This window comes from Carassius carassius, chromosome 9, assembly GCF_963082965.1.
Source record: "Carassius carassius chromosome 9, fCarCar2.1, whole genome shotgun sequence".
Taxonomy (NCBI): Eukaryota; Metazoa; Chordata; class Actinopteri; order Cypriniformes; family Cyprinidae; genus Carassius; species Carassius carassius.
In genome coordinates, this window is record NC_081763.1 from 30,509,447 (window position 1) to 30,536,590 (window position 27,144).

The 27,144-nt window shown below is 36.4% G+C and overlaps 1 protein-coding gene across 2 annotated transcripts; it reads right to left on the reverse strand.

Annotated features, from left to right (window-relative positions):
* Positions 1–1,903: 1,903 nt before the first annotated feature.
* Positions 1,904–24,002, reverse strand: LOC132149575 (sarcalumenin-like). Of its 2 annotated transcripts, XM_059558953.1 has the most exons (7): positions 23,899–24,002; positions 13,082–13,177; positions 11,548–11,643; positions 7,005–7,040; positions 3,968–4,084; positions 3,648–3,881; positions 1,904–3,232 (listed from the first exon to the last, which is right to left on the reverse strand). In XM_059558953.1, the coding sequence occupies exons 1-7, from the start codon at positions 23,954–23,956 to the stop codon at positions 2,421–2,423; spliced, it is 1,449 nt and encodes a 482-aa protein (XP_059414936.1). In that variant the 5' UTR covers positions 23,957–24,002; the 3' UTR covers positions 1,904–2,420. The 2 variants fall into 2 exon arrangements, with proteins under 2 accessions (XP_059414936.1, XP_059414937.1); XM_059558954.1 differs by lacking the exon at positions 7,005–7,040.
* Positions 24,003–27,144: the final 3,142 nt, after the last annotated feature.

The window sequence follows — 27,144 nt, forward strand, 5'->3', positions numbered from 1 at the left end:
TACATTCTGTGCTCACTCTAGTGGACAACTACTGACACAGCAACTTCAACACACACAGACACGTACTCACAGCTAATGAGAAGTGTTGAGAAGTGTTGTCATTTTTTACTCTAACAGTCTTTATATACTGATTTTTACATTGTCTGAAGAACATGTGAGGGGTGTTTGCCAGTGCAAACACTGCAGTGAAGGAAACAGTGCAGGAAGTCTTGTATACCTTTAAAAATCACTGATTTTGTCACATTTTTGAACAAGCCACCTGTCAGAATAACCAATCATGCTTAGACACTGAGCAATATTCACATCCTCTGCATGTTTAAATGGGATAAATATACAGCTGACTTGTGCATCTTTCAGCACTTACCTGCGGTTAAAATCTAAACCTGATAGCGACACCATTGTTCGTATATTATCTATTTTTAGTGGTGAGAACAAAGAGTGACCTTGATATTTAACACTAGACAGGACTAGACAGCTCTTTCAGAAGAGATCAGAGTCTATTAACTGTCACGACCCTACTCCAAAAAACCAGACAGCTCGGTTAATAACACTTTATTGCAGTTTTGTCTCTCCCACAGAACTGCACTGTTTGTATTTTCACTGTTGACTACCATACATCATAACTAGAATTCCAAAAAACAAAAAAAAAAACCCTTATAAAAATGCAGCTTTCTGAGGTAACATCTATCTAGATTGATGTGACTATTTCCACACAAATCCCAACCTTAAGACCTGACTGTTAGTTGTGGAATTGTAAATATGCTTTTAAAAATGAAGGTTCTTTATTGGCATCAGTGGTTCCATGATGAAACTCAAATGCACAAAAGGTTCTTTTTGTGGAAAAAGATTATTACAATGTTCTTAAAAAAAAAAAACTGTTCAGTTTATGGAATAATTCACCCAAAAATGAAACCTTACTCACCCTCAGGCCAAGATGTAGATGAGTTTGTTTCTTCATCAGAACAGATTTGGAGAAATGTAGCATTCCGTCACTTGTTCATCAATGGATCTTCTACAGTGAATGGGTGCCATCAGAATGAGAGTCCAAACAGATGATAAATACATCACAATAATCCACAAGTAATCCAAACCACTCCAGTTCATCAATTAATGTCGTGTGAAGTAAAAAGATATGTATTTGAAACAAATTCATCATTAAGATGTTTTTAATTTCAGAATATTTTTAATTTCAAATTTTGTTTCTGGCTAAAATGCAAATCCTCTTTCCATAATATTGCTTTTTCCATTGAAAAGTCATCTAATCTGAATCAGGAGAGAAATATGCATAGATCAAGCACCGTTTACAAGCAAAAACAGTCCAAAACAGTTCTAAACAAATATGTGGTTGGATTTTGATGTGTGAGAACAACTGTAGGAAGCATTATTATGGATAATGGACTCATATTTTGGCCTAAAGTGAAGGTTTAAATGGCATTAATGATGGATTTTATTCTTCAAACACGCAGCTTTTCTCTTCACAAGACATTAGTTGATGGAATCGTGTGGACTACTTGTTTGAACTCTCATTCTGATGGCACCCATTCACTGCTCAGAGAATGCTAAATTTCCCCAAATCTGTTCTCATGAATAAATAAATTTGGGTGGCCTGAGGGTCAGTAAATGTTCATTTTTGGGTGAACTATTCCTTTAAAGGTTTTTTTGGAAAACCCCAAATGGATCTTCTATGGCACTGCTGTGAAAACATCCTTTTGGAACCTCTACTTTGGTACACAAAGGGGTTAAGTGGAAATGTGAAATAAACCAAACCCATATGTTTAACATGCAATGTAAAAATACTAGTAGCTTATCAGTCTGAGGAGAAAAGAAAATCATCCATAGTTGCTAACCTATATAAGTGAACAAATCAACCCAAAAAAAAAAAACATTGGAAAAGATGCATGACTGGGGAATTGATTATATAATCCGTATCTTTAACACATGACAATTGCATCACTGTTGCATTTTGGTTCACATTCAAGGTAGCTGATACATGATTTTCAGTCTCAGGATATTTTTTATTTTTTATTTTTTAAGTGTGTGTCAGCCATTTTTGTTTTCCATGCGTACACATTTTCCCTCCAAAACTGCAGACCGTTTATAAAAGTAGTGCGGAAAGAGAGGAGAGTTATTTTGGCGCGCTCTCCTCACATTCACAAGAAACTCCGCCTCAAGACTTCACAAGAACCTCCCTCCACCCATTCCCAGAATCCCCTGCCCTTAAAACGTCTCCACACACAACCTCTTCACGCAAAAAACAAAACAAAAAAACAAGTCCTGTGAGATCTGTCTCCATTGACTCGAAACAGACCCGTGGCAGGAACAGGATTAGCTCCACTGCTCCTCCTCGGTTTGTTCGCTCCACTGTGGCTTCTTTCTCGCCCCCCTCCTCCTCGGTCTCCCTCCTGCTTGGTTTTCTTCTCTCAGTTTCGCCGGTAGCGGTTCTTGGGCTTTTCCCCGCAGCCGGTGGCCTCACAGGAGGACAGGGTCGGGTTCTTGCTGGAGTTGATGCTGCCGAGCAGAGAGGGCAGTTCGTGGGTGATGGCGCGCTCGATCTTCTCCAGGAGACAACTGCCCGTGTAGGAGCATTGGGACGACAGCTGCTTGAAGCTGCTCACCGGATTGATCCCGAAGAAGTCACGGTAAGCATCTCGGTTGGGCAGGTCGAACTTGCTGACGTTGGTTTTGGCCAGGATAGACTTGAAAATGTAGAACTTGTCAGGATCGTCCACAATCTCCTGGAAGACCAGTTCAGGGTCGCTGAAGAAGCTCATCTTCTCCTTGAAGGTCTGCACGTAGCGGTCCACCAGGAGGGCGTGAATGCGAACGCGGATGCCGTGCTGGCGGATGAAGGCGATTTTGTTCTCCAGACGATTCTCGATCACTTGGTTCAGGTCTTCCAGCAAGGATATTTCCTCACGTTTGAAGAGGTCGCGGCTGGTGTCCGGTGCGTAGTCGTAGGGCCAGAAGGAGCTGACGTAGACACGCGGGGGCTCGGTTACATTAATGAGGGGCGCCAGACTCCAGAAGAGGGCGCCGTAGACACGCATGAGGTCCTGGGTCGCCAAACTGTCGGCTTTATTGAGGATGATACGGATCTGAGACTCCCGACCTTTTAGCTGCCGGAAGAGCATTTCTAATTCGAGACCGACGTCCAGCTTGGTGGGATCAAAAACTACGAAAATTAGGTCTGCACGATCGATAAACCACTGGCACACATCGTTGAATGGGTAACCTTGAAGTGGGAGAAAAAATATGTAGACTAAATTACGGTTCATAGCTTAAAATATTAAAGACATGTTTTATTCAAACTTATTTTATTCATGTACCAATATTCATACATACGAATTAGGTTGACATAGATAACAGATTGTGCTGATATGATAATGGACTCTTATTTTGAAATGTCTATGGGTAACTAAAAACTGATGAGAGAATAAGAGATAATAAAATATGCAAAGCTCATATTTATTTTAATCAATTTAATGCTCTATGAGTTTAACGGTCACCTCTTAAATCAAAGACCTCTTGACATGATAATAAAGACATTTCACATTTAATACATATAAGACTTTCAATGACCTTCAGTTTGGATTTACGACTTTTTAAGGACTTTAAGGAAATAATAGGAATCAATGGAGAATCTGTACCTCTCTCCTGCTGCTTGCGGTTCTCAATGATTCCAGGCGTATCCACGAATGTGACCCTCTCCAGGAGCTTGTGGGGCATCTCGATGCCAACCAGCTTCTCCAAAAAGTTCTGTCCGAACTTCTCCAGTGGGGAGAAGGAGCGAGAGCTGTCGGCAGCCATGACGATGCCCTCCACGGTGCGAATCTTCTCACCATGCATGATGACGGTAAACTCTGAGGTAGTGGGTTCAGCACCTGGATGAACAGAAGATGAAGCCAATTTGTAGCAGAACATTATTTTAATACAGCGAACCACCTGAGAAGCAGCACAGACAGTTTACCCGTGTACAGCTGGTAAGGGGTGTCCTGCAAACCCAACAGATAGTTGACCATGGAGGACTTGCCCACGCTCCAGGGTCCAAGGAACAGCACCATGGGTTTGGAGGTGATTTCTCCATCTGTTTGAGAGAGAGATGACGAACAGTGGCATTTACTATTAAAACATCTGAGACTCAAGCTCTTTTAAAAAGCAAACAGAAATCATCACATGCATGCACTTTTAAAAATAAAGGTGCTTTATTGGCATCTAATGTTCCATGAAGACTTTTTCATTGCACAGAAGGTACTTTATAGTGGAAAAAGACTAGATTCCTAAAATTGATCTTCACACTCAGAAAAACTGGTTCTTTTTAGAACTGTCCACTGAAAGGTTCTTTGAGAAACCAAATATGTTTATATAATATATATTAGGGCTGGGCAAGTTAACACGTTATTGTCGCGTTAAGGGATTAATTGATTAATGCTGACAATTATTTTATTGCGCGTTAATGCAGTTTTTATTATTATTATGACAGTCCGTTGCTCACTGGCTCTGAATACACACACAGACAAATCATGGGTCACAGGAGGGAATGCTCTCGATCAAACTATTTAGGCTAAGCATTAATAAAACAAACTACTGTACACTGCTATTTTTAATGCAACTAGCTCGTAATCACGACTTCATAAATGAGAGGCACGTGAAGACAGCAGTGTGATTGCTTGTGATTAATCACAGACAATAATGCGATTAATCACGTAAAAAATTAAAATAAAAAATAATCGTTGCCCAGCACTAATATATATATGGGATTACTGCAAAACCCCCTTTTGAAATCTTTATTTTTAAAAGTGAATTTTCTTATTCAGTGATTAATTGTTCACAATTGAAAACTTTGTCTCCATCTGTCAAAGGAGAAATGATATTGCAAGGGTTGTTGCTTATTCTTGTTGCATATTGCTAATTAAACTGGTTTTCATCTTTCACCTTAGACCAAAGAAAGTAAAGTACCATCACACTGGGACACATTCGTGGAAGAGCCAGCAGAAACAGCAAGTGTACTGAATGCGTCATGCAGCACTGTTGAGCTTCAGCATCAGTGCAAGTGAATCAAAATCATTAAAGCACCCAAAACAAGTCTTTAAATTGTTGTGTGAATGCATGTTTACAGATTCTCTAAAACAGATTTTCTTCTTTATGTGGTTTTTTTTTGCTGAACCCAGTACCTTTCATCAAAACCTTTTTTAGATAGACAGTAAGACGTTTTACAGCGAATCTAAATTGGATTTCTATAAAAATAAATTCTCAGAAAATATCTAATGAATGCCTGTTTAGGAGCTCAGATGAAGGCATGAAGGCCGTTTCACTCCCTTCAACTTTTCCGTTGAGGACACATTAAGAGTTCTCCAGGAAAAGACATTTCTGTTTAATTAATTGCAGAGAAGGAAGTACTCCAGAACACAATCGCTCATGGCCCCTGCAGCTCACCAGCCATGGAGAGGTCAAGGAGCTCGGCTAGCAGCACGGAAGAACTCAGTCTCCTTAAAGATAACCCGAGAGCCACCATCAAACCTTCAGACATGTGACTCTACACGCTTAAAAATAAAGGTTCTTTATTGGAATTGATGGTTCCATGAAGACCCTTTAACATCCATGGAACCTTTCAAATGCACAAAAGGGTCTTAAAGACTGAAAGGTTCTTTGGGGAACCTTAAATGTTTTTTTCTGGTGCATCGAAAATTCCCTTTTTGGAACCTTTAATTTTAAGCATGTTGGATCTTTATTACAGTGAGTGCAAGTCAATTTGGATATAAGCATCTGACATAAGACAATTAACCCACTCATATTTGCATGCCATGACTGCACATGCAACCAACCCTGATACACCAATAAACTTTAGCCAGAGTAGATGCTATATGCTATAAATAAAATCAAGGCTATGAGGGACGGAAGTGCAGACCATTCAAAATCAAAAACTTAATATAAGTGTATAACTTGTCTACGTAATTCGCACAACCTATGTTTTGTGGCATTATTATTTTCTAGAATATATGTTCAGTGTTTTGTATGATGAATATTTAGTACCCACAAACACAACAGTAGAGCATATTAAATCGATTGTGATACTCGCTGTCTTTTATTTGAGTCATATTATACATGTCATCTACTCTGACTAATATCAAAGGTTATTAAAAGACCAGTCAAACGTTTGGAGCAGTAGATTTGTTATAATAAAGAATAATTTATTCCTGAATTTACAGCATCATGACTCTCTAATCAAATCATTCTAATATGCTAATGCTAATATTGATCATTATTATCAATGTTGAAAATAGTTCATATTTTGCGGGAACTGTGATAAATTGTATTTTTCAGGATTCTTTGATGACCAGAAAGTTAAAAAGAACAGCACTGATTTTTAAATAAAAACCTTTATATATGTTATAAATGTCTTTACTGTATTCAATTTAATGCATCCTTGCTGAATAAATTCTTTTTTTTTTTTTATGTATTGACCCCAAACTTTTGTTACAGATACATCAAGATTAATTGCCAAGCACTGTTCACACACACCAATCCATAAAACGATGCAATAAAAACTTGTGCAACCCACAATTTTGCAGAGTTTTTACAATGAAAACAGTCATTTATCTTACAGTAGAGATGATCAAATTCTTCTCAAGAACGGAGACTTTGATTAGTGCTCAGAATGAATTCAATTAGACAGTTTGATTAGTTGGATGAAGAAAAACAGATGAACCAAATCTAGACTTTCACCCAGATCTGCTCCTTGAGTTGTTGCATGTGCCACTGGATGATTTGAAACACCAAATTCCCTTGTTAGTGTTATATTCTCAAAAACAATTGCTACAATTTTGCTCTTTTTTAGTGGCTGACTGTCGACTGAGCAATGCTACACGCTGATATATAATGGCACTTTGTAATTAGTGCTCATTCAGTGCTGATGGTAATTTGGCAGATGAGCACTAGCTGGTGTAACACTGCAGGGGGTCAGAGACGCAGGCAGTGCATGCAGCGGGGCGCCCCGTCATACCCACCTGTGGCAGAATCCCCCAGTGTGCGTCCAGGATAGGCTGTTTAGTGACGGGGGATGTGGGGGGGAGAAAGGATGAAAATGACAGTGTGAGGAAAAGTGCACGCAGAGGAGGAAGAGAGACAGAAAGATAGAGAACGTGAAGGGGTTAAGGAGGAAGACAGAAAGTGACACTTTTATAAGCGATGAGCTGAAATGTGTGTGGATGAGGATTATATATATATATATATATATATATATATATATATATATATATATATATATATATATATATATATATATATATATATATATATATATATATATATATATATATATATAAACAAATTGGTCAATCCCATGACACTTTTGACGTATTTTACCACAAAATGACAGTCTAATGTCTAAAAGCCTAAACTAACCAATTAAACATAAATAACACTAAATATATTCATACTCATTTTTTATTTATTTTTAATAACCACAGCCATTTATGGTTGTGTTGACAAATGTTTGGTGGAGAAACCGTATGTATCCGTATTGAACTAATGTTTCTTGTGATTTGATGGTTTAAAGGGGTCATATGACGTTGCTAAAAATAATATTATGTTGTGTATTTGATGTAATGCAATGTGTTTATGTGGTTTAAGGTTAAAAACACATTATTTTCCACATAATGGAATATGGAATATTTGGAAAATGGAATAATTGCTCCTCTATGCCCCACCTTTTGAAACACGTACATTTTTACAAAGCTCATCGTTGTGATTGGCCGAATGTCTCAAGGATGTGACAGAAATGTTATGCCCCTTAACTTACTGTGATGGCATCTCCAGGCACGACCCAACAAAACCAGTAAAACCCATTACAGACAAAGCATTTGTTGCATCCAGTGGGGATATAATTACTGATTATGTTGACTTTTACCGTCTTTTTACACGTTGCGTATCGTGCTGCGTAAACATAAAACCATTTGTGCATCTGTGATCGGAGAAACAATGAGAAATAAGCGCTACTCTACACTGCTTAAAACTCGTGTTTGAATCATCAGTGGCAAATTATTTAAATATGAAAATGTACTTACAGGCTGTGAGTCAGAAGTGCCAGACTGTCCTTGCAAAGTTGAAACGGTCCCACTTTATATAAACAGACACCGGCATTCTAGGCTACTCTCACAGCAAACAGTCCTCGTCCTCCTTAAAATGCACTACACACATCTGAATATTTGGGTTGAACTGTTCTTGAACAGTGTTGAAATACAACTTAACCACTGATTTCTAGTTGTGTCCTCTTTTGGAAGGCCAAACAAAGAAGTTTCGCTTTCACAGCGAAACACACAGTGTCTCCACAACCTGGTGACGGCAGCAACATCGAGAATAAATGTTATGCCTTTTTTTATTGCGTGAACGTTTGGGCAGTTTGGGCAGAGATATTCTTTGATAAAGAATATCTCTTTGGGTTCGAGGCTTTAGTCTTTGCAATTTTACAGAATCTGATTTTATGCACCAAGAGCTTGTGACACTCCAAATAGAGGGGAAAATTTTTTAAATTGCATCACATGACCCCTTTAAGACACATTTTCTTCCTTTGATCACCAGAAGTAGACTTTGATCACACTGGCGCTCAGATGATATTTGATAGCTTGTTTCAGCTTCTTTCTGCTTCCTCACAAGTATAAAGGTCAGTTTTGCATTACTGTGGTGAGTGTAGGGGTTAAGTACCATGCTGAACCACAAGGGGGCAAGCTGGATCCCAGTGTTCAGTCAGGGGTTAGCGGGACACGTGAAAGTCACCCTTCAGAGGACACAACCTACATCCACCAGCAGATTTACCAGAATAACTCGCCCCTGTTTATCTAAACTTCATTTTCATACTCAAACTACTGAGGGAACAGGTCAGTCTGGTGAATGGCTTAATACACGGGGTTTCCTTTTAACAAAAAACATTATGTTTTGGGCTTATGTTATCACCAACAAAAATGTTGTCCATTGTAAAATAAATAAATAAATCTGACAACTAATTGCAATGTATAATAAGTAAAAAATATTTATTTTTTTATTGCCTTATTTATTTGGTGAAAATTATTAAAATCTTAATTATAAATTTTGTCACATAATATTTGGGATATTATCTGGAAGTTTGAAGAAGTCAAAAGTTCAATCCATTCAAAAACATAATATGATATAAAAAAAAGATATGCTTTTGTATTGTGTCTTTGTCAATTTTGTCAGTTTAATTATGCATAATTAATAATTCATTTTATTAAATATCCATACATGTGCAGATTATGAACATGTCACACACAAAAAAAATATTGGACTTGTTTTAATGCCATGACCACCACCAACGACAACAAAAAGCTGTGTATTGTAAATAAATAAATTATGTAATATAATATAAATAATAATGTGTTTGTATTGTGTAGATGTTTAAATATTTAAATTCTGCAAAATTCATAATTTATTGTATTAAGTATGCAGATTATGAAAATGTCACAAAATACTATTGGGTTTAAATGACATTGCCAACAAAAATGTGTCCTGTAAAAATAAAAAATAAAAGAATTATATAATTTAACAGGTAAAAGTAATATTAAGCGAAACCAAAAAAATCTAAAAATCTATATTTTTTAAACATGACCTTATTTATTTTAATGAAAGTGATACAAGTGTTAATTATGTGTAAATGTTTATCAATTTTGCCACTTATTTCAGATATTGTTTGTGATAAGTATTGCCCAAAGTCAAAACGTCAAATGTTCAGTCCATCCAAAAGCACAGTCTAAGCCTGCAGAACCTCCTCTTTCATAAAGTAGTACTATATCAATAATTAGAAACAGAGAAAAGCTGCACAAAGGATATTCATGAGGCATTTGTACAGACTTGTGAGGACTCGAGCACATCGAGGGCTGTTGAAAAACTCCTGATTGCTCTCAGATGGAGGCTTCGTTCCTCCGGCAGTAATAAGAAAGCCTTGTGTTTTCTATTTTAACTCTCTCTTTCTCTCTCTCTCTCTTTTTCTTCCTCTGTTTTGTGACCCCCTCGGCCAGCTCTGGACGAGCACCAGTGCACCAGAGCACCAGCTGTGGAAAGACGAACCGCACATGTGTCGGCTCAAAGAAGCCACGATACTCAGATATGCCTCTCGTCCAGCCAAAAAAAAAAAAAAAAAAAAAAACACTTCTATTAATCCTGCAGTTCACTGTCTAAAGGGATTTTATTTACCAGCTCTGATGTATCTGGAACTTTGTAAAGTGAAATGAAATACTCATATGAAAGAACCAGATTTGCTGATGCACACGTCACAACAGTTACTGGGCCGAGTTAGGACAGGTTGATCAAAACTGTTTATAAATGATGATTACATTAGTATTTAATCGGACACAGCAGCCCTGGGCTCTTCCTCATGAATATGATGAAGACTGTTTGAGTGCCGTGGGTTGGTTTGGATGATGGAGAATGATATAATGGATCAACATTCATATAACGATATACTCAAAAGAACATTTTTTGGCCTAAATTTAAAATGTATGTATTTGAATTGCATTTCCATTTCCATAAACTTAATGTGATGCATATTTTGTCAGTCATACATAAATGAAACCGCTCAGATTTCTTCAATGCTTCTAATAAACTGAATGTTTTAAATACACAATATCAGGTTTATATTTTTATCGATTTTGATTCAATCTCACACATTTTCACTAATTAAACTGAACACTGAAATACTATTAAAGCTTGTATTCATATTTTGAATATATGCTTAATTAAAAAAAAAAATTGTTAAGGTTTTAGTCATTTCATTGTGTGCTGTAATGTTGATTAGTTTTGGATTTTTTACGTCTATAGCTTTTTTCATTTTTATTTATTTCACACTGCTTGTTCCACAGCTATAGTCATGTTTTAACTAAATAAATGTAGCTGATTTCACAGTTAACAGATTTATGCTGCTTAGTTATTTTAGTATCACTGAGATACTATTACAGTTTCTATTAATATTTATTTAGTAATATTTTTATTAATATTTTAACAATAGAATATTTATTAAAGTTTTAGTAATTTATTGTGTTTGTGTCATTTTTACTATATTTTACTATATTATTTTAGTTTTAAATGAATGCAAGATAAATAAATTAAAAAGTTAAACATTTTGTTAAAGCTTCAGTAGTTTGTTGTGTGTTTTGAAATTTGCATTATTATTTTAATAATAAAAATAATTTATATTTAATTTAAATTATTTTTATTATTATTATTATATATATATTTTTTGTTTGTTGATGTTTTTAGTTTTAGATAAGTTATAACAACTCAGATTCTAAGTGATTTAAATAAATGCGTTTTTGAAAATATGATTATTTAAATGTAATCAATAGATGCGAATAGTCAAGTATAAATTATTTTGTTTTTAAAAAAACAATCTTACCTGTTATATGTAATTCTGACAAATATGGATTTCATAAAGTTTATTCGCTTATGTTAAATTTATTTGTGTGGTTCAGATGCATCTTAAACTGAGGCCTAAAATGCTTTAGAGTGCAGACAAACACCCATCAGGCTGCCGGACAGTACCTGAGATCTCATGCTGTCTCAGCTCATTGTACTTGTAGGCCTGCTCCATGGGCCTGATGGAGTTGTGGTAGATCTTCCTCAGCTTCTGCAGAGCAGCTGAAAGTTGAAAACAGAGAACAAACAAAGGAGAAGCTGAGTATGACATCCACCACATGACACCGGGGCCGAGTGCAGAGAGGAAAGACTGCAGATGGTGTTGTGGATAAGCTTTTGGGAAGGAAATGAGAGGAGACGGTAATGTAAACAAGCCTAAAAACATCGACGTGCCTTTCTGAGGTAGTAGTCGAGTTTGGAACGGATCCGGTGAGTCAGATAACAGCGTTCTCCTGGTAGCTGATGTGACATATGGACTAAATAATCCACTGTTGCCCTCTTTTATGGCGAGTTCAGTTCACAAAGAGCAATGACTCAACATGATCTCATGCTTCGCAGACAACAAGCTGCAAATAAAGCTTTTTAAGTTACTTTAAAAGATTTTACCGCCACAGACAGCTTCAGTGTTGTAGTTTCGGTGAAACTGATATCAGGAGTTATCAAACTGTGCAGTTTTACTTTAGTATTACACTGTAAAAAATAAATAAAAAAATCGACCTATTTCAGTTTAAAAACTTAGATTTTTAAGAATAATCAGTTTGGTTGTACAAGTAATTTCAGCTTAAATTACATTTAAAAAAAAGATTTTAAGATGAATAAGTTGCCATGACTTACTGATTATATTTTTTACAGTGTATTTATATTCTATTAGCATGTTTATCAATATTTTGAATTAGCTATTTATTATTATTTATTTATTTATTTGTAATATTTTCTACTTTTCACTTTAAGATTTAGCTATTTTGTTATGCTATTTTGACATTTTATCAGTTTATACATACAACATTTATATATATATATAATTTTAATTTTAGGGTTTTCAGCTAATATTTTTAACTGTTTTAGTAAACAACAACAAAGGTTTGAAAGAGGTTTGAAAGGGGGTTGTAGGAAATGTAAAAAATTATAAAAATTATTTTTATATTAATATATTTTATTTATTATTAAAATAAAACAGTACATTTTAGCTCATTTACATAATTTGATAACATAAAAGTTTTTACACTTGCGGAAATCATAAGATATTTATTGTGAATACATTTGAATGGAAAATGTTTTTTTTTTCAGGTTTACATATCTAACATTACTCTAATGGGTATAACTAATATAAAAAATATTAATAATTTGCTTTGGTTTTAGCGTGAGTGTCCACACAGAAGCCACTTAACTTATTTTAGGGAACTATTTTAGGAAAATATTTTTCTTACACAGAATAAATAAATTATACATTTTAGAAAAGAGGGCATTTGTGAAAAGTTTGGAAACATTTGGTTTAAACTGGTCTAAGATGCTTATGCCATGTTAAATATCAGCAGCCTAGTGTGAAATGATGCTTAACCTAAGGTTAAACACAACATTCACCTGCTAGCATATAGTGTGAGAAGCCTGTAAACTGAAGTGATGTGTTTATGTGTCTAAGACACGGGCTTCAGGTCCTCACCAGCATAATCTCCTGCTTTCTCATCTGCCGCGAGCCTCAGAGTTTCCTCGATGTGAGATCTGTCTCTCAGGATGGATTCCAGAATGGCTTCCTCCTCTGCAGAGAAACCAAAAGACACAAGTTAAATCTTCCTTCGGAGCCTGAGGAAATCTTGCCCAGAGAGCCACAGCGGCTCATAATTTACTGCAGCGGGTCTTCCTGAGGTCTCTGTGATTAGTATCCTGTGATAAAACTGTCCTTTTAGTCTTTGCCAAGCCGCATCGACAAGCTATCTGTAATTTGTGAGCTGTATTTCTGAATCGGTAAACGGGTTTACAAAGAGTTTTACAGACTTTAAAACACCTTGTAAATGATTAATATGACCAAATGTGCATGGCTGGCCCAGATTGTAGTAATTTGTCTCACAATATAATAACAAATGCACAAATTTTAAAGGCCTCTTCACACCAAGGACTATAACGATAAAGATATTGTTTTAAGAAAATCTTTCTAAATGTAAAAGAATAGCAGTCCACTTGACAACTATAACAATAACGACTATTGTTGGAATCACTTTCATAACTTTTTTTCCCCAGCTGATGAATGATAAAAATTATGACAGCCAATCAGAATCCAGGTTTAAAGAGCACAAACATTTAAAGTGGCAGACGACAAAACTGCAGCGCTGATGTGGATGTTATAGTTATCGTTATCGTTATAGTTATTGTTCCTGCTGTGAACAGGTCTAACACAGCATAATCGTTCACTTTCATTGACAGATTCAGATCCAAATGTATTTAAACATTTTCTTTTAAAAACAAATAATGCCATGTGGTTGCTATGGTGTTCTGATTGTCTTTTGTAAAAAAAATAAAATAAAAAAAGCACACCTATTCAACAGTACACCTGCCCTCAATAAATAACATATTAGGGCTGTTCACAAATGAAATAAATAACCCTGGGTAAACGGGTCCTGGGTAACTCTGCTTCACTCTTGACTGTCCAAAACACATGAACATGAGGCACAGGATTGAGAGTCTGTTGCTGAGAAACTAGTCATAATGTTCTAACACTGCTTCGTTCTCACAATGCAAATTAAAAACTGTGAAAACGTAAAAAGGTGGTTTTATAACCACGGGTAAGAAATGGTAACTAATGCCGCATCAAAGTTACAAGTGAGAAACGTAACTTTGAGACCAAACACCTGAAACCTTTTTTATTTTCATTTAAAATCAATGTAATATATTTTTGTTCAATGCACTTTTTTCCTGTTTAATATTGTATTTTGCGATAATTTAATGGTACTAATTAATATTTATGCAATAATTACGATCTTTTTTCCCCCCATTGAAAATGATATATATATATATATATATATATATATATATATATATATATATATATATATATATATATATATATATATGTGTGTGTATATTAAAAAAATTCTAATATGTTTATATTACTTTTCAATTATGGCAGTATTTCATGTTAATATAAAGACAATGCCTTTAAAATCCCATTATAGAAGGCAGATTAGTTCCAACTGGTGGGAGTTAAAAAACTAAAAAAAAACACTAGATTCCTATAGAGCTCTATATATAAAGGCTTATGAACTCTCTTGTTGTTTTTAGACATAAATACTTATTTTTATGAAGTTGTGGATTTGAATATGTATTTAGATATTCTCAAAGACAACTTTTTGTTTTTTTTTATGTTTTTGCATTAATTTTAATACAGTCAAACCTCAACATCAAGAAAGACATTTTGTTACACATCAAAATTCAATTTAATTGTAATAAAAATGAACCGGAATCAGAGCGTAATCAATCTCCTATTCGAGTCTTCTGGCTTAGTTTTGCCATAGTGTTCGTGTGTGTGTATAATAGTGTTGTGTGTGTCTGTTTTGTTCTCTTGATATTTTAGAGTGTCACCCTTCGTTGCTGTGCACTCTTTTTCTGTTATGAATGATTTGTAGATTGTACACAAAATAAATTCTCTGTATTTTGTGTATTTTTCCATTAATTTTCCATGAATTTTTTTTTTTAAATATTTTACCACAAACAAGTGTGACTATCGTAATTTCTTTTTTTCTGTTATTCTTTTCTGAATTGTCCACGATTTTTTACCTTTAATTTATTAGATTTTTTTTGTGGTCAGAAAGTGACTGCCATAAAAGTCATCGTGTTTCAAACCATTTCGATGAAGTAGCAATTTTTAAAACTTCAAAACATTTTTTTTTTAGTCTAAAATGAGCGAATGACACCAGAGTATTAATACTTAACATGAGCAAGAGCATTTGTCTAGCACACTTCTCATCAGGACATTGTACTATTAATGTCAGACTATTGATATTCATCATGCCACAGTCTTTTCCCTCTATTTCATAGATATTACCCACAATGCCACAGGACGTTCCTGCCAGGCTGCTGTTATCAAGACCGAAGACATAAATGGAGCCTAATGGGAAAAATACCGTGCCTCCACATTTATATTTAGCAGCGCTGCCATTCATTACAGGTTCCTTATATATTAGCAGCATGACATCTCTTTTGAAAGAAGGAGATGAGAGAACACAGTAACATCCATTACATTTCCTGTTTAACATTACATTTCAGTTTTTGTTTAGACAATTTTATCAGTCTTATTTTAGAAAATCCAATCTAAAAATGAAATCAACCCATGATCTGGTGCTCAAGATATATTTCTTATTATTATCAATGTTAAAAACAGTTGTGCTGCCTAATATTTTTGTGGAAATCGTTACGGTATGGTATGATACGGTACGGTACGATACGTTGTTTCAGGATTCTTTGATGCATACAAAGTTCAAAAGAACAGCATTTATTTGATGTTTTTGACTTTGATCTTGTCTTGTTTTAGAGAATCTAATCTAAAAATAAAACCAACCAGTGGTCAAGTGCAATGTAGCCTTGGTTTCATAACACAGGGCTGTGGGTGTGGGGACTCCCTGGTTTCATAACAAGCTGGAGCTTTAATGATGGACACATTGCTACCAAATGATTGGATTATACTGATAAGAGAGATAACAGACCCTAAAAATATCCAGCATGGGCAGATGCTCAACAACACACCGTATTGCTTTTGTTTTGTACCGTGTGCTGGCATTAAAATTCACTTACATAAAGCGACATGCTTTAAATTCAGTCAAAAGAGACAATAAAGACATTTATAATATTATAAAAAATATATTTTTAATAAATTCTGAGTTTTCTATCCATCAAAAATATAAAAAAAAATCACCTATCACATTTTCCAGAAATATGAAGCAGAACAACTGTTTTCAATTTTGATAATAATAATAATAATAATAAGAGTTTTCTTGAGCTGCAAATCATCATCTTAGAGTGATTTCTGAAGAACCATGTGGCACTGAAGACTGGAGGAATTATGCTGAAAATTCAGCTTTGCATCACAGGAATAAATCATGTTTTAAATATATATGACAATAGAACACAGGTATTCTATATTGTAAAAAAAATTCACTATATTACTTGTTTTACTGTATTTTTAATCAAAGAAATACAGTTTTGGTTAGCATAAGTGACGAAAACATAAAAAAAACGTAAGAATAACAAGACTTCTTCAGTTAAATTATAACTGTTAAATTCAACCCAACACACAGAACAGTGAACCTGTTAACTTCATTCAGCGCTCAGTGTATTTGCTGCTATGTGGTTTGCCTGGAAAGCTCTAAAAGTGAAGTTTGGCTCATCATCCCCTAGTGGACCTCCAGCTAAACGGTGTATATATTTTGTTCTCAGGTGTCCATTGGCATTTATTCGGTATCTATTCATGTGTAAGCCTTCCTCGTTGGCTGCGGACGGAAATAACTGACAGCTCAAGTAATATATGCTTAATCAACCTGCATCAGCATAAACGTAAAACCCATCTGTAAATGTGTGCCAGCCGTGTATCTGAAGAGCCCTGCATCTGTTTACATCTACAGAGTTCAGCTCAGGCTGATCAAACCAGCCATGAGTTCACATTGTATTCTGTGAAGAAGTGAATTTGAACTGAACTGTGCAAACTGAATTATAATGCAAGGGAGAAGAAAAAGGAACTGAAATTGAAAGAAATTCATATTTTTAACTAGAAAGCAAAGTTTGTGAAGACAACAACTTTTAATAGGTTGACAAATTTTTGTTTAAAAGTTTTAAATCAATCAATCTATTAAATACAATGAAATAATCTAGAAAATGTATTTATACTTAGAGGTGTCAACGCTAAATTTTTTTGGATAGACATGGTTCCAATCAGGTTTGAACTTTAAAAAAAAAATCTATGGCAAACATGTTTAAAATAATTAAAAAAACAAACAAACAAATAAATGCTAAAGATATTACATCTCAAAGGAAATTATATGAATTATGGAAACCAGTTTAAGCCTGATATAAATAAATAAACAAACAAACATGGTAAAAATCTTTACATGGTAAAAATCTGTTAATGCATGGCAATTTTTTTTTTTTTAAAGAAGTTTAATGTTCACCAAGGCTGCATTTATTTGTTAAAAAATACAGTAAAAATAGTAAAATTGTGAAATATTATTAAAATTCAAAATAAAATTTTGTATTTGAATATAGTGTAAAATGTAATTTATTGCTGTGTTGTAAAGCTGTATTTTCAGCATCATTCCTCCAGTCTTCAGAGCCACATGATCCTTCAGAAATCATGCTAATATGATGATTTACTGCTCAAGAAACATTTCCGATTATTATCAATGTTGAAAATGTTGTGCTGCTTAATTTTTCTGAGCAAACTGTGATACATTTGATGAACAGAATGTCCAAAAGAACAGCATTTATTTTTGTACTGTAACATTAGTCACGTTTGATCAATTTAATGCATCTTTGCTGAATAAAATGGATTAACTTAATTTTTTTTTTTGGCTAAGTTAGCTGACATAAACCAGCTTGGACTAGCTAGAAACCATGTAAACTTCACATTTTCCACAGCTGCCCTTTTGTGATTTATATATATATATATAATGTTTTGTAGACTTCACAGTGGCTCGCCGCGGTCAGATTCTACAGCTCAGCACTTGACACGTTTCTCCAGGCTGCCGAGGACTCGCCCCATTGAACGAAACACTGAGAGCAGATGGGCTTTCAGCGCAGAGACTGCGACCTGTTGTGATGACACAATGTGTTGGTTAAAGCATACAAGTGCTCAGCCGACACTGGCCAAGTCAAGCTGCTAAAAATACAGCCCTGTAATGTTGAACTCCGCAGAAGGTTGTGCCGTTTAAATGGGTGAACTGTGAACTATGTGGGGTTTTTAACTGCTAATGTGATAAAATATTATAAAGGCCTAGTATAAAACAGACAGGAATAGACACCTAGTACAATGTCAAAAAAGTAATAAAAAATAAACACGTAAATGAAACAAGTTACAAGTAAGTCGTATTATGAATGTTAAAAATAGGAAAGTAAATCTCTTTATGTTGGATTTGTAAGTCGCTTAATATAAAAGTGTCTGCAGAATGAAAACATATGTTAACAAATGAATGAATGAATAAAGTCATCATAAAAATCTATTACTATATCTATATAAAAGGCATATGTGGATGCCAAAACTCTACAGTAAAAAATAATTGTAATTTTGGTAACTATATATTTTACATTTCCCTTTTATAATTTTTACAGTTAGTGTATGTCATTGAAGTATACAGCATTAATATATAACAAATCTGTTGTTACTGCAAGTTTACTTTAAACTCACAATTACCATTTATTTATTTATTTCTTAAATAAATCAAGTACACTGTAGAAATGTCCAACTTGCTTCACCTTGCACACCAGCTGACCTGTCACAAGAGGAAATTGTACTTAGCACTAAGGAGGACATTAGTGGCTGTGTAATCTATTCTAACGAGGGCCATGTTTAGATCCACACAGCCTCAAATCTATGAAATATCTCCACAAAGAGTGTCAAGCAGCTACATGATGAGACACAGTATGCAATGACAGTAGCTCCAGTGCCTAATATAGCGCTTATATCTGCATCAAGCGAGCACAATGTTAGTCAGTCCATGGGGGTTGGCTTTAATTTAACCCTGTATGCACTGAAAGGACAAATACACAAACTACCAGCATCTGTCTCGGTGTCTATGGACATCCAATGAGCCTGTCACCTAGCAACAGAGGCTTTGGAAAAAACACAGCTGTTGCTATGGCTCATCACACCGGACTGCTGTAGACTGCGGCTTATTGGTCAAATACACACACATGTGCACTTTTGTGAGGAGACATGGTTTAGTATCATCCGCTGACCTTACAGGTGTTTAATTATGGGTTTTTTCAGACACTCTCAATGTTTATGATTGCATAGACACAGATGGAGGCCTTTGTGTCTATACAAAACAACCTTCTAACAACAGGCAGTAAGTACATAAAGCATTCATTTTTTTAACTTTATAATGTCTTCTCATGTAGATGATCGAGTACACTTCCAGCGGCCCATAAGTGTGTTTTCCTCTGTGTATTAGTGCAAAAGCCCTGGATCATGTTGTGGATGCAGGAGGTAAATTGAATTAATGTGAGCATGATTAGGGAGGCGAGCCTCGAGCCCGTCTGAACCCGCAGGATTTACCAGCAGCGAGGGAGAGTGCATACACAACACACAGCGGGGCGAGGGATTTCCAGGTGAACAAAGCTGCTGTGGGATTAAATGTACTGCATTACACAGCAGCTAAACATCACAAAATCCAACTTTAAATGCTGTTACAGCCCTTGCAGGAAAGTACAATAATAAAAAAATACAAATAGCATGGTCTTTTAAAATATATATCAGTACACTTACATTTTTAATATATTACACTCACTGGTCACTTTATTATGTACACCTTGCTAGTACTGGGTCGGACACCCTTTTGCCTTCAGAAATGTTTTTCAGAACATTAATTCTTTGTGGCACAGATTCAACAAGGTGTTGGAAACATTCCTCCGAGATTTTGCTCTATATTGACATGTTAGCATCACACAGTTGCTGCAGATTTGTCAGCTGCACATCCATGTTGCTAAAGAAGATTATGAAGATGGGTACACTGGAGTCATAAAGGGATTTTAACGATGCCCAATTGTTACTAAGGGGCCCAAAGTGTGCCAAGAAAATATCCCACACACCATTACACCACCACCAGCAGCCTGAAGCGTTAAGACAAGGCAGAATGGATCCATGCTTTCATGTTCTTTATGTCAAATTCTGACCCTACCATCTGAATGGCACAGCAGAAATCGAGACACATCAGACCAGACACTGTTTTTGCAATTTTCTATTGTCCAATTTTGGTGATCTTGTGTGAACTGTAGCCTTTGTTTCCGGTTCTCCGGTTCTCAGCACTCGGTTTGGTCTTCTGCTGTAGCCCATCTGCTTCAGGGTTCAACGTGTTGTGCGTTCAGAGATGGTGTTCTGCATACCTTGGTTGTAACGACTGGTTATTTGAGTTACTGTTGCTTTCCTATCATCTCTAACCAGTCTGCTCATTCTCCTCTGACATTAGCAAGGCATTTTCATCCACATAACTGCTGCTCACTGGATCTTTTCTTTTTTCGGACCATTCTCTGTAAACCATAGAGATGGTTGTGCATGGAAATCCCAGTAGATCAGCAGTTTTTGAAATACTCAGGCCAGCCCGTCCGGCACCAACAACCATGCCACGTTCAGAGTCACTTAAATCCCCTTTTTTGCCCATTCTGATGCTCGGTTTGAACTTCAGCAAGTCATCTACACCACATCTAGATGCCTAAATACATATATAATTCAAATTCATGCAAATGTTAATTCTATCTCTCTGTCTAATCTATCTATAGGGCAATCACTGAAAGACATAAATAGCAACAGGTGCCAAGGTTCAGGTCTCACTTGATGACAGAAATAGCGCTACAGTGGCTTCAGGGGGGCCGAGTCTAACTGGCCTTTTTCTGTCAATCAGAGGTGTGATTCTAAACTTCCAAAATTAGCAATTAATTGCTAACAATGTCTACATAAATTAAAATCGACACAAGCAATAAATTGAAATAAATACTACCACCGACAATGTGATTTTTTAAAAGTAACATTTTGTAGTAGAAAAGGATTCCAGAAGTTCGTGTGTGCTGTTTTTAGCTTGTTACTTCAAAGCTTTTAATAGCTTGACACAAAATGGCAGTGCCTTGTGTGACACATTTTTGAATCTGAGAACCAGGATCGTATCCGGGTGGTAATTCCACAAAGGAGTCATAAGTATCAGACCTAGAACGCAGTAAGAACATTACATTTAACCGAGGGAGTAAAAGGGATTGAAAGCATGACTTATTTCCATCGCAGTAACCTTTTTATGGAATAAGCATTTGGCTGCCTATCCCACCATTCCTAGCAGAAGGAAGTCCCTAAAGAGCAGGGGGCACCATGCCTGCTGTAATACATTGCTGAAAGGTGGGGAGAGCCCTTACTCACACCGGGTGCCCATATCAAATATGTAGTCAATATGGATGACTTCTTACCTTACTCATGGTTTACTCCTAAAAATAAAGGTTCTTTATTGGCATTGATGGTTCCATCAAGAACCTTTAACATCCATGGTATCTTTTCATTCCACAAAATGTTCTTTAAAGCGGAAAACGCTTCTTTTGATTTTTAAAATGTTCTTTGCAATAAGAAAAAAAAAAGAGTTTTAAGAGCTGCTCACTGAAGGTATCTTTTAGGAACCCAACATGGTTCTTCTATGGCATCAGTGTGAAAGCTGTCATTTGGAACATTCATTTTTACAGGATTTGCATGAAGTCGATGATATGGCAACTTTAATCTTGGGTTTAGAGACATTGTTTTAAATCAGTTATTTTAGCAATATAACAGCATGCTTGCTAAATGTATTTAAATAGCAACCTAGTATGCAAGGTAAGGAAACTCGTCACCTAGAAGACATTTTGATAAACAGGAGGAAGGTGAAGGCGGCAAACAGATGTGAGGTCATAAGGTTGTAAAACCTTTGGCCTACTACAAAGCAACTGGATACAGATTGTTTTCAAATAAAGCCATGGGCCAAAATCTCAATAATAACCTACACCAAAATCATGATGCTTGTTAGTGGACTTACACAGTGAAAGATAGTATCACATCATGGGTAATGACAAATTATGCTTGCTTTTTCCACTTATTTAGATGGAAAGAGCTCTCATCTTCTCACTCTTAAGAACCTTTTGGAATGGAAAGGTTCCATGGATGTTAAAGGTTCTTCATGAAACCATAGATACCAATAAAAAAAAACTTTATTCGTAGTAAGTGTGAAGATGGCCAAGTCTCATGCAAAACTCTTAAAGTCTCAACTGTTATCTGCCCTTAATCAGATTGGAAATGCAAATGAACAAATGAATGAAATTTAGAAGCACTTGCACTAACTTCAACTATCATTCAACAATGCCACCATAATTCTTCTAATCAGCCATATTTTTGTCCATTTGAGGCAACTAGCATTTCTATTCTCTAGCTGAACACACACCAATACTGCAAGACTGGCATAGATGGCCAGGGCTCCTCCTGCTGAGATAATGCTTGTCCTTATATGGCCAGTGGCTGGGAATAAATAAATCGTGATTGTGTCAGGGTGACAGCAGCTGCACGCTGGATCCAAAGACAAGTGCAGCCAGGAGGGGAGGGCAGAGAGGAAGAGGACGATGGGGGAATCTATAGTAGATGGTGTCCGGTTACAGTACTTCCAATCTTAGACACCTGACGGCAGCCTGGGCCCACGAAGGCCCACGCCGGCCCGAGAAGAGCCCAAGGACGGAACAAGGGTAAAGACGGCTGCCTGAGATCCTCAGAACTCACATCCAGTGCTGGAATAGCTGGACTTTTATAGCGGACACTCTTAAAAATAAAGGTTCCAAAATGAAAAAGTATTGAACTCATTTAAGAAAACTTCACTATAAAGAACCTTCTGTGAAATAGAAAGATTGCATGGATAGAATAATTGATGCCAATTAAGAACCTTTATTTTTAAGAGCATGGGTTTAAAAGGCAAGACATTTGATGAATTTAGTTTGGATTTGGATTTAGTGGTCTCATATTAGCAAATTAATAAATCCAAAGTTGTGAATACAAGCACCTAAAACGTCATATAAATACCAACTGAACCCCCAGTCAAACAGTGGGATATGGGACACCTCGGGATTCAAGAAAAGTTGGAAACAGGAATGAAGCGAGTGGTTAAGAGTCCCAAGGCTCTAGCTCTTTCCATAAGCTGGTGTCATGCCTCACGACAGCTGATGCACAATGCATGGGCTAAAACATCTACCGAACGAAAATAACCCCCATCGTTTGTCATACTGAGACACAGAACTTCCAGGCCTTCCACAAGCTTAAACTGGAATATATATCATAAAATTTTAATTATAAAGTAATTGTTTAGCATTCAGACAACTTTTTGATGAACTGCACATGCCAAGTCCTAAGATAACTCATCCTTGTCCCGAGTTATTATTGAACACTGTGGGTTTAAATAGCTCAGTGTAAGGTGACGTGGCCTATCTCCTGCTGGTGACCGTCACCAGTTACAAGGCACCATTTTCATTAAAACTGACATGTATAACTCATCCAAAAGGCCTATAGGTCCTACAAACCATGTCAATATGACAAACATAATGCACAACATGAACATCATGAACATCATTTTCGACCACTGATTCTGCATGCCTATGAATCCAAAAGTTTTCCTATTGTGCACAGAACTTAAACATTTCAAACCACTGGGACTCTGTTTTACAGACAACTTCACAAAGTAAACATCATCTCAGGTCTGTATTATTGAACTAATACAAACAGTAAAATGCTCCTACCTGCTGTGGCCAGTGCCAGCAGGGGCACAAAGATGCAGAGCGAGACTAAGACCTTCATGTTGGCTGCCAGGAGACCTCTGGTAGCCTCTCTGGCTATATATACTGGACTGAGAAGGTCAGAGGGCATCAGAAAGAGGGTGGTCTTACAGACGGGACTACATGGAGGGGGCTGGTGTTGTAGCTGTCAGAAAAGGGTGCACCCGAGCAGCTGACTGTCTCTTTTAGCAGAGCCATCATGGCAGTGACGTCAAATCAAGGGTGTGCGGCCATCTCGAGCACAGGAGCACTTTGGTACTTCAGCTGGTGTTGATTCTGGCACCAGAGAAGGAATGTTGTACAAGAGGTATGACAAGACAACACTATCTGTGACATGGCATTCCACTTAATGAATTTGATCAAAAAAGCAATTAATGAAAAATGTACCTGATGGTTTCAAATAGCATGTTTGGTCGTTATAAACTTGGCTTATTGAATGAACTTTAACCTGATCACAGGGTTGAGTAAGTGCTGTTGATCACCAGCAGTCGTGCTGGGTAGGATTACAGGAGTTGACCGCCGGCAATAAGGTGTAAAAGTCAGCATCATCATTTCCTCAGAGAGTGGAGATTAACACCTTATCATTACACAACAGACGCCGACTCCAGAACTTCACAGGCAAATTAACTCTCTTCGTTAATCTGTGAACGCACTGCAAAGTGTACATCCACGATTCATTTGTAAAAGATAATCGTGAAACAAACAGCAGGAGGTTGTTTCTGTTGTTTATGGGGTTTCTGATGTTCTGGGATTCAAAATAATTATGCAAATCTATTATAAATTAAGCAGTTTAATAACAATAATAATCATTTACAACCAATGAACTGCATGACTCCTACATCCTATGATTCCCCAGACATGCTCATTGTGAACTTAGGTCAGAAACATATTTTACGCAAGGATGCGAAAGCAGCAGCCTAGTGAGTGCTTGGCCAGTGGGTATACTTGCATTCAGTTTTAAGCAATACAAGAAATTTCCCAATACAGAATTAAAAACAATAAAAATGCAATTCTGGGAGAAAAGTCAGAATTATGAGATATGAATGCAGAATTGCAAGGGAAATTTTCAGAATTGTGACTTAAATCCTATGGTGGAAACAAGATTCTAAATAACTGCGCATTGTACCAAACACGTGCACTGGTGAAGTGCTTGCATCTACGTTCGCTTTGTATTTCGCAATCAAAAGTACTGAAATGGTAAATGCTGTTGTGGTTACCTTCCTTGTGATTAAAGTACAACAAATTGTATCATCATTAATGAAAACCAAAATGATAGGTCAATGAAAGAATTTTGTTGCCTCATAATTCAAACAATCAACTAACTAAACTACATTTTAGGACTTCAAAATGATCTAAAATAAATTGCCAAATTAATTATAGCTTTAGATACATGGGAGATCATCCACCTACCATTGAAACATGAATATACTAAAACCACATTAACACTCCGGAAAAATAAATAAACACCATTAATCCAATTTGAAATGATACCATTTTTGAACAAAAATACTAAAGCTAAAAAAAAAAAAAAACCTTGACATCAACAAATATTAAATTAAATAGTGGTATAAACTAATGATATAATGTACTATTTTTGACTTAAGAAACTAATTTGGTGCCAAGAGAATGCACATGGTTATTTTTTAAGTTCAGGTTCTCTTTTGTAGCATTGAACCATTTACTTCAACTAGACACTCACTTTCCTGATAAAAAAAAAAGCTTTTCAGCTCATCACTTAAATGTCATACTGGAGGAAATAATAAAATGTTCGAGTACTCAGGGTGTTGCTCAATCACGCTTCAGTAGTACCGTAACCCAAAAAAAATCTGAGCTTGTCTTACTAATTTTTGAAGTACCAAAATGCAATTTAAATGCCAGAGCAACACATCTCTTGTATTTAAAATAAAAACTGATTTGTTACTCGATATGTAACCTAGCAGAGCTTTATAAAGCTTTTTATAATGTTCATGGCTAACGTGAGTGTAATGCAATCAATGCGTAAATGTACAATTCACATTGAAGAAATATGTACGCAATAAACTGAGAAATTGTAAAAAACAAAGTACAAACTTTATTATTCTGTTTTTACAAAAGGCACGTGCCTCTTTTCCCCATTAAAAAAAAAAATACAATAGCTTCTCAACCAAATGGACTGACTGTCCCACATAAAAAACAAAACAACAAAAATAGAAACAAAAAAATCATAAAAGAGATGACAGACAATAAAAGAGGGAGAGGGTGAGAGACAGGACAAGTCTGGAGACGGCCAGAGGACGTGTGGTGTACCAGGACAAACGTTGAGGGCTAAACACAGCTGTGTGGTTCAAAGATCACAGCGAGAAGAGCTTCGGTCGAGGACAACAGCTCTTTGAAAACAAGAGTCGCTCCTCGTTATACTACAGTAAGTGCTTCAGGTTCATAAAATCGTCCCCGTTTCCCTCGACACACCCAATCTCTGATATGTCCTCAAGATTTCTTACAGTGATTTCTGCAAGTGGAAAATACACAAAAACAGACACCCTGTGGCTTCGGTAGAGGAAATGTTCAAACACGGGGAACGAAAGAGAAGACAAAACCGTTATTACAGACTTGACGTGAAAAGACAGCACGAGCAGGACGCTAGTCTCTATGACCCATTATCCAGATAAAAATGCACGAGGACAAATTAACAAAAAAGAAAATCTGCCAATATTAGACCAGCCCGTTCTTCTGGAAGCCCTGATTCCCTGCAGTCTTTGCCGCAATACGAATGACAAGGTCCAGCATGCTGACAGCACCTGATAAATCCAGCAGCTAAAAGATTCCCTGTAATATTTTGTAAGGGAAGAGGGACATGCACACTTTCCAATCTTCGAGTTATAAGACACCTCTCACCATCGACTATGGCCAAATCTTGCCGACTTTAGCGTCGACAACCCAATGCAAAACACAACCGTAGACTGTTCTGGAATGTTTGTAAACAAGAACCGCGAGAAGAGATGAACATAGGACGCCATGTCTTAACAACGCCCTCCGGCCTTGCTCTCTAGCGCCACCTTCGGGGCTAGTTTAAGGCAGGCCTCTGTGTCTCACAGTGCACACTGAAGCTGTGTTAAGGCAAACCACTGGCCATTGCTCCGCACAGAATACACTCAGTCTCTCAATCCCACCAGGGGCAGGAGGAGCTCACACTAACGCTTGGCTTATCCCAAGAGTGTCCAAGCCTGGTCC

Coding starts and splice junctions, on each gene's coding strand:
- LOC132149575 (XM_059558953.1), bottom strand. CDS start 23,956: ATGAAGGTCTTAGTCTCGCTCTGCATCTTTGTGCCCCTGCTGGCACTG. Junction 7,041..11,547: donor GAGACAGCATGAGATCTCAG/GTACTGTCCGGC, acceptor GTCACTAAACAG/CCTATCCTGGACGCACACTG. Junction 3,233..3,647: donor CCGCAAGCAGCAGGAGAGAG/GTACAGATTCTC, acceptor TCCCACTTCAAG/GTTACCCATTCAACGATGTG.